Source organism: Delphinus delphis, chromosome 17 (assembly GCF_949987515.2).
Source record: "Delphinus delphis chromosome 17, mDelDel1.2, whole genome shotgun sequence".
Taxonomy (NCBI): domain Eukaryota; kingdom Metazoa; phylum Chordata; class Mammalia; order Artiodactyla; family Delphinidae; genus Delphinus; species Delphinus delphis.
In genome coordinates this window covers 73,355,214-73,367,392 of record NC_082699.1, presented here as the reverse complement: position 1 = coordinate 73,367,392, position 12,179 = coordinate 73,355,214, and the positions used below count along the sequence as shown (strand labels likewise).

Below are 12,179 nucleotides of genomic sequence, written 5' to 3'. Positions count from 1 at the left end.
GTGGAGGCTTGGTCCTGTTCTAAAGTCCCCGCTCAGATACGCCAGTTCCCTTTTCCTGGGGAGAAGTGAGGATGTGGAAAAGGGCCAGGGCTCTTTCACGAAAGAGTGGCCCTCACGTGGAAACTTGCAGCAGAGAGAAAGAGTGTTACCCTGACAGTTGATGGAATGAATAGGCGAATCTGGATGATCAAAACTATTGAACAACCAAGCAGGTCGTATCTAGTTTCATGGAGCAGACTGAGTTCATTCCATTAAGACTGGTCCTGTTAGAATACCTCGGAATTCGTCCGGGTCAGCTTTGGAGCACCGCTGGCTGCCGTGTGCCTAGCAAATGACACATCCCTCTGCCTTCTCTTGCCTCCCTCTTCCTTATTCTGCATCCCTCAACTCAGGCATCTCCTCTGCCCAACTACCTTCATCTGCGTTAGAGGGCGCCTTCTCTTTTGCCCACACGTGCACCTGTCGCCACTCGCACACTGTCCTGCAGCCGTGTGCAGACCTGTCTCCTGTCTCCCAGCGCCAGGGCAGCAGGGGCCCGGTCTTCCTCTCCGTGTGCGCCTGGTCCGCTCTACGTCTCCCCGTCCTGTTTGTTGATGAATGAATGCATGCGTCCGTCCTCAGCCCCTTTTAGCTCACTTTTAAGCCTTCGGTGTTCGGCAGCTGGAAGGAAGTAGGGGTCATCAGGAAGGTGCTGGATCTCCACCCGTAATGGTGCTGTCTTCTGTTTCTAGGCTCGGGCCCACCCAGCTCAAGATCTTCACCTGTGAGTACTGCAACAAGGTCTTCAAGTTCAAGCACTCGCTGCAGGCCCACCTGCGGATCCACACCAACGAGAAGCCGTACAAGTGCTCCCAGTGCAGCTACGCCAGCGCCATCAAGGCCAACCTCAACGTGCACCTGCGCAAGCACACGGGCGAGAAGTTCGCCTGCGACTGCTGTTCCTTCACCTGCCTGAGCAAGGGCCACCTCAAGGTGCACGTGGAGCGGGTGCACAAGAAGATCAAGCAGCACTGCCGCTTCTGCAAGAAGAAGTACTCGGATGTCAAGAACCTCATCAAGCACATCCGCGACGCACACGACCCGCAGGACAAGAAGGTCCAGGAGGCCCTGGACGAGCTCTGCCTGATGACCAGGGAGGGCAAGCGGCAGCTGCTCTACGACTGCCACATCTGCGAGCGCAAGTTCAAGAACGAGCTGGACCGCGACCGCCACATGCTGGTCCACGGCGACAAGTGGCCCTTCGCCTGCGAGCTCTGCGGCCACGGGGCTACCAAGTACCAGGCGCTGGAGCTGCACGTCAGGAAGCACCCGTTCGTGTACGTCTGCGCCCTCTGCCTCAAGAAGTTCGTCAGTTCCATCCGCCTGCGCGCCCACATCAAGGAGGCGCACGGGGCCGCCCAGGAGACCCTGGTCTTCACCAGCTCCATCAACCAGAGCTTCTGCCTCCTGGGGCCCGGCGGGGACATCCAGCAGGAGGCCCTGGGCGGGCAGCTGCAGCTGGCGGAAGAGGAGTTTGTATTCCAGGGGGTGAACGCACCCAAGGAGGCGGCCGGCGCTGGGGACGCTCGTCCCGAGGAGGGGTCCGAGGCCCCAACAGAGGTGTCCGCCGCGCCTGTGTGCTCGGCCGCTGCCCAGGCAGACAGCGCCGCCCCAGCACCCTGTGAGCTGGCGGCCTCCGCGGTGTCCTCCGACCTTTGTCGGCACGCGGTGGTTTCCGATGAGTTCCTGTTGAAGAGTGATCCCTCCTCTGCCGAGGCTCTGGCTGCTCCGGAGAAGACCTTGCACACCCAGCAGGGAGGCTCCAGTCCAGCTCAGGGCCAGGACGTCGCACCACTGCTGTCCAAGGCCAAAGGCGCCGCAGCAAACCCGGAAGCCCAGGGCGCCAAGAGCCCCCCGGCTGAAGGGCAGCAAGTGGCTGCCCTCTCATCCGATGGCCCAGATCCCGGCAGGGGTCTCAGGGCAAACCCAGCCGAGGCCTCAGACCCTCCTCCGGGAGCTGGTGGGAGGGACGCGGCCCTGTGCCGGCCTGACTCTTGCACGCCCCTCCCCGAGCACCGGGCGGGCATCACCGCGTTCATGAAGATCCTGGACAGTTTACAGAAGAGGCGCATGAATACCGGCCTGTGCGAGAGGATCCGGAAGGTGTATGGCGACCTGGAGTGCGAATACTGTGGTAAGGGGGGCGCCGGGGCGCGAGGCTGGGGGCTGTCTTCCCAGCAGCCCCTCCCGTCCCCGCCTGGCTGTGGGTCACCTGGTGTTTGAGTTGAGCTCGTGTCTCTTTGCACAGAACGCCTTCTAAGTGAGCTAGCCGTCATTCGTAGATAGCGATGTGCACAGTGGTGCGTGCAGTTCAGCACGTGAAGCCTGTGAAGGCAGCCAGGATGGCGGACAGCTAACCGTGCTGGCTCCGTCAGGCGTGCAGGCGGACGCGTAGCCCACGGCCTCTGCCAGAACCTTAGCCAAGAAGCACCTTTCTTGTGGCACGTGACGTTTAAAGTCGAGCTTTAAGCTGTGGCCATGTCCTAGATGAGCAGAGAGATCACAGAAGTGGCTGCAGCTCTTTGTAGGGAGACCCCGAATGCAACCCTCCCAGCTTGCCGTGAAAGCGTGGCCTCTGGTCTCGTGGAGAGCTGGCAGGACAGGATGTAGATGGCCCAGGTGTCAGCAGAGTTTAGAGCCTCGTTGATTTCACGCGTGTGCATAAAGGTAGTTGGCACCGTAATTGGTCCTCGATAAACATCCGTTTCCTCCTCTCCCAGCTGTGACATCATGCAGAAGTAGTAGCACCCTTAATATTTGCCACCTGCCACCTTTGAAAAGTCATGTCCAGCCAGAGATGTGGTGCAAAGTGTGAAGGGTGACCCGGACAAGCATGAGAGGGAGAGAAATATAGTAGTTAAAAAATAATACTGATTAAAAGAAATCAACTTCAGGATAAAAGAAACTTCCTTGTTCTCATGTGAAAATATTTTTTTAGGCAAACTTTTTTGGTACCAAGTGCATTTTGACATGCATGTCCGCACCCACACCCGGGAACATCTGTATTATTGCTCCCAGTGTCATTATTCTTCCATCACCAAAAACTGCCTTAAACGCCATGTAATTCAGAAACACAGTAACATCTTGCTGAAGTGTCCCACTGACGGCTGTGACTACTCGACTCCAGATAAATATAAGCTGCAGGCACATCTTAAAGTTCACACAGAGCTGGTAAGTAGCGCGCCCGAGCGGCAGCCCCGTCTCCCCTGGGTGCTCCCTGCTTCCTCACAGTGATGCATACGGAGGCGCCCGTGCTCCCCGTGAGCCCAGTGTGTGCGCGTCTTCCCTGGAAAATGGGGAGGTCCTTCTCACGAAGCAGGCCCTCCACTTTACAAAGGCCTCCATCCCAGGGGTCACAGGGACAGCCTCACATATGCTGGAAAAAAGATTACATTGAATAAATTTGCTTTTCTATGCAGACTTTTAAGCATCGGAGAAAGTCTGCAGAATAGGAGTAAAGCAAGGGTTTCTTAAATGACGTTTTAAAGAACCCTTAATAACAGGGATGATAATGAGAATAGCCGCCACTAAAAGCTGTTGAGAGAGTGAGTTAGATGATGCCTGTCCAGTGCTAAGTACGGTGTTCGGGTCATAGTGAGAGCACAGTAAACCTGATGACCACTGTTGTCGTATTACTGTGCTGTTTCTTGGAAAGTCTATGGAAGAATGTCTGTAAAGCACTTAAAAAAAAAGTGATATGTTAATTCAAGGTGCTGTTAATATTCATGGTGGCAAAATGTGTTTAATTCTCTGGTGGGTGTTGAACATGTGACACGAGTGAATGTTTATTTTAGCAAATGCTACTCTAACTTGAGAGGCTGACACCTGAGAGTGATTTGAGACTCTCCAAGTTATAAAGGAGGCGCACCTGGCCCCAAGGTGTGGTTCTGCTTTAACTGCATTCCTTTCTAGGCCACAGACTGCGCACCATGAGGCTTCAGAAACTTGATGCGCCGCCTCCGTTTTCTGGCCTAAAAATCACTAACGCTCCAGCAGTTTGTTACCAAGGGTGAAGTCAGGGTGTTTTGGGTTTCGTGGGTAGGTAAGAGCCTGCGCTTTGGGGTTGGATACCTGGATTCAGGTGTTGTCTCCAGTATCTGCACAGGCTGTGTGGTGCTGGACAAGTCACTTGTCCTTTCTGAGGCTTGGTAGCCTTCTATATAAAATGTATATTAAACAGTATATCAGCTTTGTACACACACACACACACACACACACGTATATATACACACATATGCACACACATCCACCCATGCAGTCTACACATGTGTACACACGTACCTCACACACACACCCCTGAACACATAACGCACATGTATGCATGTGTATGTCTGTGTATGGGTCTCCTGGGTTATTGGGAGGTTAAAACGGAGTGCTCTAGGTAAAGAACCTGGCTCAGAGCTTGTGCAGGTGACTGCGTGGCAGCTGCTGTACGTCACTTGGTACCTCTTAGTTCCCGTTCTCCTCTCTCTCTCTCTCTCTCTCTCTCTCTCTGCGTGTGGGGCATGAAAGGTGTGCTACTCCTGTTTACTCACAGGCAGCACACGCATTTACCTGGGGCGTCGAATGACTACGCGCTCTCCCTGAGGCAGGCGGACTGTGTTGCCGATGTGGGAAGAGAGCATTCTTTGTGAAAAGAGGTTCCAGTGTTTTGAGCTTAGACCATATTTGTCTTTAGAGCCTGTCAGTTATGTCTGTGATGAAGCCACAGGCACCAAGGGGATGGTGACACGGTGGAAAGACCTCCCATTGTCTGTCATCACTTATTTCTCCTCCCTGAGTTCCTAGGCAACGACCCGTCTACTTTCTGTCTCCGTGGATCTGCCCATTCTGGACGCTTCGTGTAAAAGGAGTCATAAGAGATATATATATATATATATGCAATAATGGTGTGCATACCGCACCCCACTTTCTCAGGGTGGTAGTGAGGCTCCAAGGAGAGAGCACAAACGAGCTTTGTGATGTGAAGGTGCCTAAGGACGCTGGTCAAGCGTGGGGAGGCGTCTCTCCGGCAGGGAGCCCGGTGCCATTCTGACCTGGGTCCAGTCCCCACGTCCATGTGGGCCTTGGTTTCCTTGCCTGTGACCCAGAGAGATGGGGCCAGGTGCGCTGAAAGTCTGGTTGGGCTCTCACATTCCCTCCAACACTTACCTCTTTGCAACACAGATTCCCATGTGGTGAAAAAACTAAGGAAATTTAAAGTAGAATGCATCCCCCTCTGTCCCTCCCAAAATGAGCCTATAGTCATGTCCATTCTGGTTGCACTAGGACTCCAGGATCATTTGGCTGAGTGCCCGTTTCTGTGACTCTCAACAACCGTTTCTTAGCTAAAGATACACCTAATGACTGGAAGGTGTGTGTACATTTAATGTAGCTTTTTCCCATCACCTCCTCCCTCCCATTAGTAGCCAGATGGCGTGACTTGGAGTCAAGGATGTGTTGGCATCAAGGAAACGTGGGGACCTGGTCAAAGGAGTTAGTCAATGACCAGAGCAAACCCATTTTATTTACAGCACTGTGCAAACTTTGTGAAAGGGAGACTTGAGAAAACATGGTTTCTGTACAATAAAAGGCAGGCTTTGGGTTCTAGCATGTTAGAGTTAAGACCCCATATCCACCTCTGTGATCCTGGGCAAATTGCTTAGCTTCCCTAAGCCTCAGTTTTCTCATCTGTAAAATGGAGATATGGAACGCTCTCCGACCTCTCAGGATTGTGAGGATTAAACTAGAAATTAAGTATAGAACAGCCCGGTCGGTGGTTTTTCAGCCCCCAGGTCATGATCCATTATAGGTTTGTGTAATTAGTGGATTACAACCAGTTTATCTTAAAAATGAAATGGAATAGAATGAAATAGAAATGATCAGCACTATTTACCCATGACAAGGTAATAGGTATTGTTTTCTGAGACCTTTTGTCTTGTGTTTCAGTGTGTTTATATGCCACTGTGTGTGCAAGTATGTTCTGGGTGGTGATGTCAAATGGGTGACCTCCTGTGTAGGTCCCATTAAATAACTTTGTAAGTCACTGACCCCGATGATGTAAGTTATGACATCCTGAATCAGAATTACTTGGGGGTACACGTTATGAATGAGATTCCTGGCTCAGACCTCCACCATAATTTGGGGGGGCGGACCTGGGAACCTGTTGTTTAAATAAGTTCGCCCTGATACAGACATTTGACATAGCAGGAAGTCGAGCTTGTGGTGTATGTTCAGGATATGTCAGTCTGTCCCCTTTGTCTCTGGCTCGTGTCCCTTCTCAGAAGATCTCTCAGGCACCCAACGCTCAGGGCACTGTAGCAGTTACAAGTCCACACTTGGGAAGAGTGGGCACATTTTGGCGTTCAGACTCCACCATCTGCAAGTGGTGTGGCTTCACTGCCTAACCTCTCTGACCTCTTGTCTGTAAAGTGGGGTGGCAGTCCCCGCCTCCGGGGTTGCTGTGGGAAGTTAGTGAGATAACGATTGTGAGGGACCCAGCACAGGTCCAGGCATGGCGGGGAGGCCGGACTACACCAGCTCCTCCTTTTTAGTAGTGGTGGCAGGAGGAGGGAGGAGGAATAGTAACAGCGGTGGTGGTGCTTCCATCCAGGGTGAGGTGGCCTTTCAACAAATGTTTAAAATTAATGCCTGTCTTCGAGAAGTGTGTAGACTGTATTTGGCTATAAAGGTAAATGTATTTATGAAATCTTACGTGTCCTTGCTGGAAGTAAACTAAAATAATATATTGCCAACACAGAGAAGTAGATGGAGCGACCTCCAATATCTTTCTGGAAATAAATGGGTCTGTCTATAGTTTTTTTTTTAAAGTAGAGTAAAATGTTATTCAACTAAAGCAATTGGACAAAAGGTTTTTCCTTTCTAAGAGCTGCAAGAGTACGGTCTTTTCTTACGTGGTCGCAGACTGCCTGTTTCTGTGCTGCCCTGTTTGAGCATCTGTCCGCAGTGCTGGGGACCTCTGGCAAGCGGAGTTTCCTGGGTCTAAAACAGCTGCCTGTTAGCAAGCCCGAGGGCCGGAAGTGAGGGGCACGGCCTGCAAAGCAGAGCCGCGCTCAGCCGTGCTCAGTGGACAGGAAGAGCCTGGAGTTGAAATCCCACATGGAGCACGTTTCTGGCTCTTTTCTAACTTGTTAAATGAGCCACGATGGAAGTGTCAGTTTTCCTGTCTGTCACACCTTCTCTATGTCCCACGATGATTAGTGGCCTCTGTGTGCTGGCAGTTCTCACCAGTTTATGAGCCCCTTGAGGGCAGGGCCAGAGTCTCCCACCTTTGTCCCCAGTGCTATGTCCGGCACAACACAGGGGCCCCAGAAGGTTTGAGGAATAAATGAGTGAGTCCGTGGCCTTTTTATTCCTGAGAAATTGTTCAGAGTGGAATCTCCCACCTTATTTTTTTAACCTGATGTCAGATACTTTATAGGTGTACTTATGTGATCGTTAATACACTTGGTGGCAGGGTGGAGGTAGATTTGATATTTTCCACCCACCGCTGGTTTCAGGCTTGAGAATTGCCCTGTGGCTTCGGGGGCCGAGGAACCTGCCACAGAGGCGTAGGCCAAGGCGGGGTTCATCCAGAGCTGCGAGCCGTGCTCAGAGCTTCAGCCCCGGAGCTGCTCCCGCCCCGCCTCCGCCCCACACCCCATGGCCACTGCCACCTGCTGCCACCTGCCTTCTTTCAAAGAGTCCTGTGTGGCTTTGAAGGCCATTTCCATCAGAGCAAACAAACTGCGAGGGCTGGGCTCTTTTACCGCCATTACGGCGCGGGGCGCTCTCTCCTCCTCTGCCGAGAACTCTTTTCACCACTGTGCTTTTTAAGTTTGCTGTGTCAGTTTGGGTTTTCATCTCCGGTTGGGAACTGAGGTTTCTGCAAAAGAAATAAATGAGTCCTTAGAGTGCACCCTTCTCCAACACCCTCTCTCACTGCCTGCATCCTTCCGACAGTCTTCAAAGGCATCAAGAAGTGAGGGACCCTGATAAGCTCTAAGATAAATTGCTTTCAGACTATCAGAGATTAAAAGAAAAAAAATCAAATAGCAAGGGCTCAGGAGAGATCAGTGTAAACTCCTTCAAAGCCCTTCTGAATGCCTCCATCAGCTCTGATGATGAGGACACTGGGGCAGCCAGGGGTGGCGACAGGCCTCCTCCAGGGTGTGTGCTGCCCGGGATGTCTTTCAAAAGGGCGTGAGAGCACCAGTTCCTGTGTGCAGGTGCCGGGAGTGATGGGGTGACCTGGAAGGTCAAGGGCATAGGAGGTCACTGATGAGAGTACATTGACAAGCCTGGACCCTGTGATGTAGCCTGGGTGGAAGTCAGTGGCATCAGCCACTGCCAAACTGGGCAGAAAGTACGGAGATTTCCCTGTGTACCCACTATCGCCACACGTGCACAGCCTCCTGCACTCTTGACATCCCATACCTTAGCGCTACCTTTGTTACAGTTGATAAACCTACGTTGACACGTGAGTAACACCCAGAGTGCATAGTTTACATTGGGGTCCACTCTTGGTGGGATCTGGACAAATGTTTACTGATGCATACCCCTCATTATAGTACCCCACAGCGTAGTTTCACTGCCCTGAAAATCCTCCTTGCTCTTCCTGTCCACCCCTCTCTCCCCACTGCTCCCTGGCTACCACGGATCCCTTTACTGTCGCCATCATTTTGCTGTTTTCAGAATGTCTTATAGTTGGAATCATATAATATGTAGCCTTTTCAGATTGGCTTTTTCTCTCCTAGTAATATGCATTTAAGTTTCTTTCACATCTTTTCATGGCTTGATAGCTCATTTCTTCTTAGCACTGAATAACAGTCCATTGTTTGGTTGTACCACAATTTGTCCATTCATATACTGAAGGACATCTTGGTTGCTTCTAAGTTTTGGCAGTTATGAATAAAGCTGCTTCATCTGTGTGTAGGTTTTTGTGTGGACATAAGTTTTCAGTTCATTAGGATAGATACCAAGGAGTGCAATTGTTGGGTCATATGATAAGAGTATTTCAGTTTTGAGACAAACTGCCTTCCAAAGTGGCTGCACCATTTTGCATCCCCACCAGCAACGAATGAGAGTTTCCATTGCCCCACATGCTCACCGGCACTTGGTGTTGTCAGTGTTCTAGATTTGGATCATTCTGTAGGTATGTAATGGTACCTTGTTGTTTTGAGTTGCATTTCTCTGATGACATATGATGTGGAACATCTTTTCATATGCTTACTTGCCATTTGTATATCCACTTTGGTAGGGTGTCTGTTCAGGTCTTTGGCCTATTTCATCAGATGTAACTTTTGAAAATATTTTCTCTCAGTCTGTGGCTTGTTTTTTCATTCTCTTGACAGTGTCTTTCACAGAGCAGAAATTTTTAATTTTAATGGAGTCTAGTTTATCAATTCTTTTCTTTTTCAAGGGTAATGCCTTCGGGGTTATATCTAAAAAATCATTACCATACTGCAGGTAATCCAGGTTTTCTCCTGTGTGTTCTAGGAATTTTATAGTTTTATATTTTGCATTTAGATCTGTGATCCATTATTAGTTAATGTTTGTGGAAGGGTGTAAGGTTTTTGTCTAGGTTCATTTTTTTTTCTTTTGCATGTGCCTGTCCAGTTTCAGCATCATTTGTTGAGATAACTATCTTTTTTTTTTTAATTAATTAATTATTTATTTTTGGCTGCGTTGGGTCTTTGTTGCTGTGCGTGGGCTTTCTCTAGTTGCGGCGAGCGGGGCCTACTCTTCGTTGTGGTGTGCGGGTTTCTCGTTGCAGTGTCTTCTCTTGTTGCGGAGCATGGGCTCTAGGCACGCGGGCTCAGTAGTTGTGGTGCACGGGCTTAGTTGCTCTGTGGCATGTGGGATCTTCCCAGACCAGGACTCAAACCCGTGTCCCCTGCGTTGGCAGGTGGATTCTTAACCACTGTGCCGCCAGGGAAGCCTGAGATAACTATCTTTGATCCATTGTGTAGCATTTGCTCGTGTGTCAAAGATCCGTTGACTGTATTTAAGAGAATCTATTTCTGGACTCTGTTCTGTTCCATTTGATCTATTTGTCTGTTATTTCACCAGTATCACATACTCTTCATCACTGTAGCTTTATAGTAAGTCTAGAAGTTGAGTAATGTCAGTCCTCCAACTTTGTTCTTCTCCTCCAGTATTTTTTGTTGGCTTCTGGGTCTTTTGCCTCTCCATATAAACTTTATAATCAGTTTGTCAGTACCCACAAAATAACTTGCTGAGGTTTTGATTGAGATTGCATTGAATCTGTAGATCAAATTGGGAAGAACTGACGTCTGACAACAATGAGTCTTCCTATCCTTGAACCTGGAATAGCTCTCCATTTATTTAGTTCTTTGATTCCCTTTATCAGTTTTGAAGTTTTCCTCATATAGATCTTGTACATATTTTGTTAGATTTATACCTAAGCACTGAATTTTTTGTGTGCTAATGTAAATAGTATTGTGTTTTTAATTTCAAATTCCACTTGTTCATTTCTAGTATATAGGAAAGCAATTGACTTTTGTATATTAACCTTGTATCCTGTAACTTGCCATAATCGCTTGTTAGTTCCAGGAATGTTTTTGTCTGTTCTTTTAGAATTTCTACATAGGTGATTATGTCATCTGTAAACAAAGACAATTTTAATTTCTTCTTTCTCAATCTCTATATATTTTATTTCCTTTTCTTGTCTTATTGCATTAGCTAAGACTTCAGCTATGATGTTAAAACAGAGTGCTGGGAGGGGACATCCTTGCTTTGCTTCTAATCTTAGTGGGAAAGTCTCTGGTTTCTCACCAGTAAGTATAATGTTAGCTATAGGTTGTTCGTAGATATTCTTTATCAAGTTGAGGAACTTCCCCTCTATTCCTGCTTTACTGAGATTGCTTATCATGAATAGGTATTGGATTTTGCCAAATTATTTTTCTGCCTCTATTGATATTATCATGTGGTTTTTATTTCTTAGCCTGTTGATGGGATGGATTACATTAATTGATTTTAGAATGTTGAATCAACCTTGTACCTGGGATAAATCCCACTTGGTTGTGGTGTATAGTTCTTTTTAAACATTTTGGGTTTTATGTGCTAATATTTTGTTGAGAATATTTGCATCTATGTTCTTGAGAGATACTGGCTTGTAATTTTCTTCTCTTGGGGTGGGTTTGGGTATTTTCTCTCTCCCTTGAAGACATGGTGTTCTCCCTCTTGCAGGTCTCTGTCTACATTTCCTCTTTTTAAAAAATTTTTTATTTTTCAATATCTTTATTGGAGTATAATTGCTTCACAATGGTGTGTTAGTTTCTGCTTTATAACAAAGTGAATCAGCTATACATATACATGTATCCCCATATCCCCTCCTTCTTGCGTCTCCCTCCCACCCTCCCTACCTCACCCCTCTAGGTGGTCACAAAGCACTGAGCTGATCTCCCTGTGCTATGCAGCTGCTTCCCACTAGCTATCTGTTTTACATTTGGTAGTATATATAAGTTCATGCCACTCAAGGACACTAGTCATATTGAATTAGGGCCTGCAAACTCATCTTAACTAATTACATCTGTAATGACCATATTTCCAAATAAGGTTATATTCTGAGGTACTGGGGGTTAGGACTTCAACACATGAATCTGTGGGGGCAGAATTTAACCCATAACACCCACCCTCTGAAGAACTGTCTTGTGAAATGGCATTACTCTGAGAGGAAAGGCGGATGAGCAATGGCGTGATCCTTCACAAAAGCTTCTTCCTAATTGAGAACGTGGCACTGCAGGCAGGTGGGTTGACGAGCCAGCAGATGCACAGAGCGAGCCCCTTACCTGCAGCCTGGGTGGGACGTGGCCTTTGAGTGGTCGGAGCCTGGGGTGGGCGTCCGTACCCTCGGGTTCCGACGCTGCCTCTTTCTCGCAGACCTGGGGCTCTCTGCCCTTGGTCTTGGTTTCTTAATCTGTAAAAGCGTAATAATGCCTGTCCTTCAAGAGTGGTCACGAGTCTCAATAAGATAGCTTATTTGAACCCCTCACACACACCATGCCTTGAGCACTGGAGGGCAGAAGACGTGTCGGGCTGTGGAGCAGCCCTAGTCTGCGTGGTAGACCTCGAGGCCGAGCCCCGCCCTCCCCTGGCCTGGCCACCTCCACAGGTCCGTTGTCTCTAAGACCCGTCCC

General features: G+C 48.8%; 1 protein-coding gene across 2 annotated transcripts in view; it reads left to right on the top strand.

Annotated features, from left to right (window-relative positions):
- The window catches only part of ZFAT (zinc finger and AT-hook domain containing), a 183,945-nt gene that overhangs the window by 74,319 nt on the left and 97,447 nt on the right, over window positions 1-12,179 (top strand). For both annotated transcript variants that reach the window (XM_059995226.1, XM_059995225.1), the window contains exons 6-7: window positions 732-2,173; window positions 2,978-3,210. In XM_059995226.1, coding sequence (XP_059851209.1) covers window positions 732-2,173; window positions 2,978-3,210 — 1,675 coding nt within the window. The remainder of the gene's footprint in view (window positions 1-731; window positions 2,174-2,977; window positions 3,211-12,179) is intronic.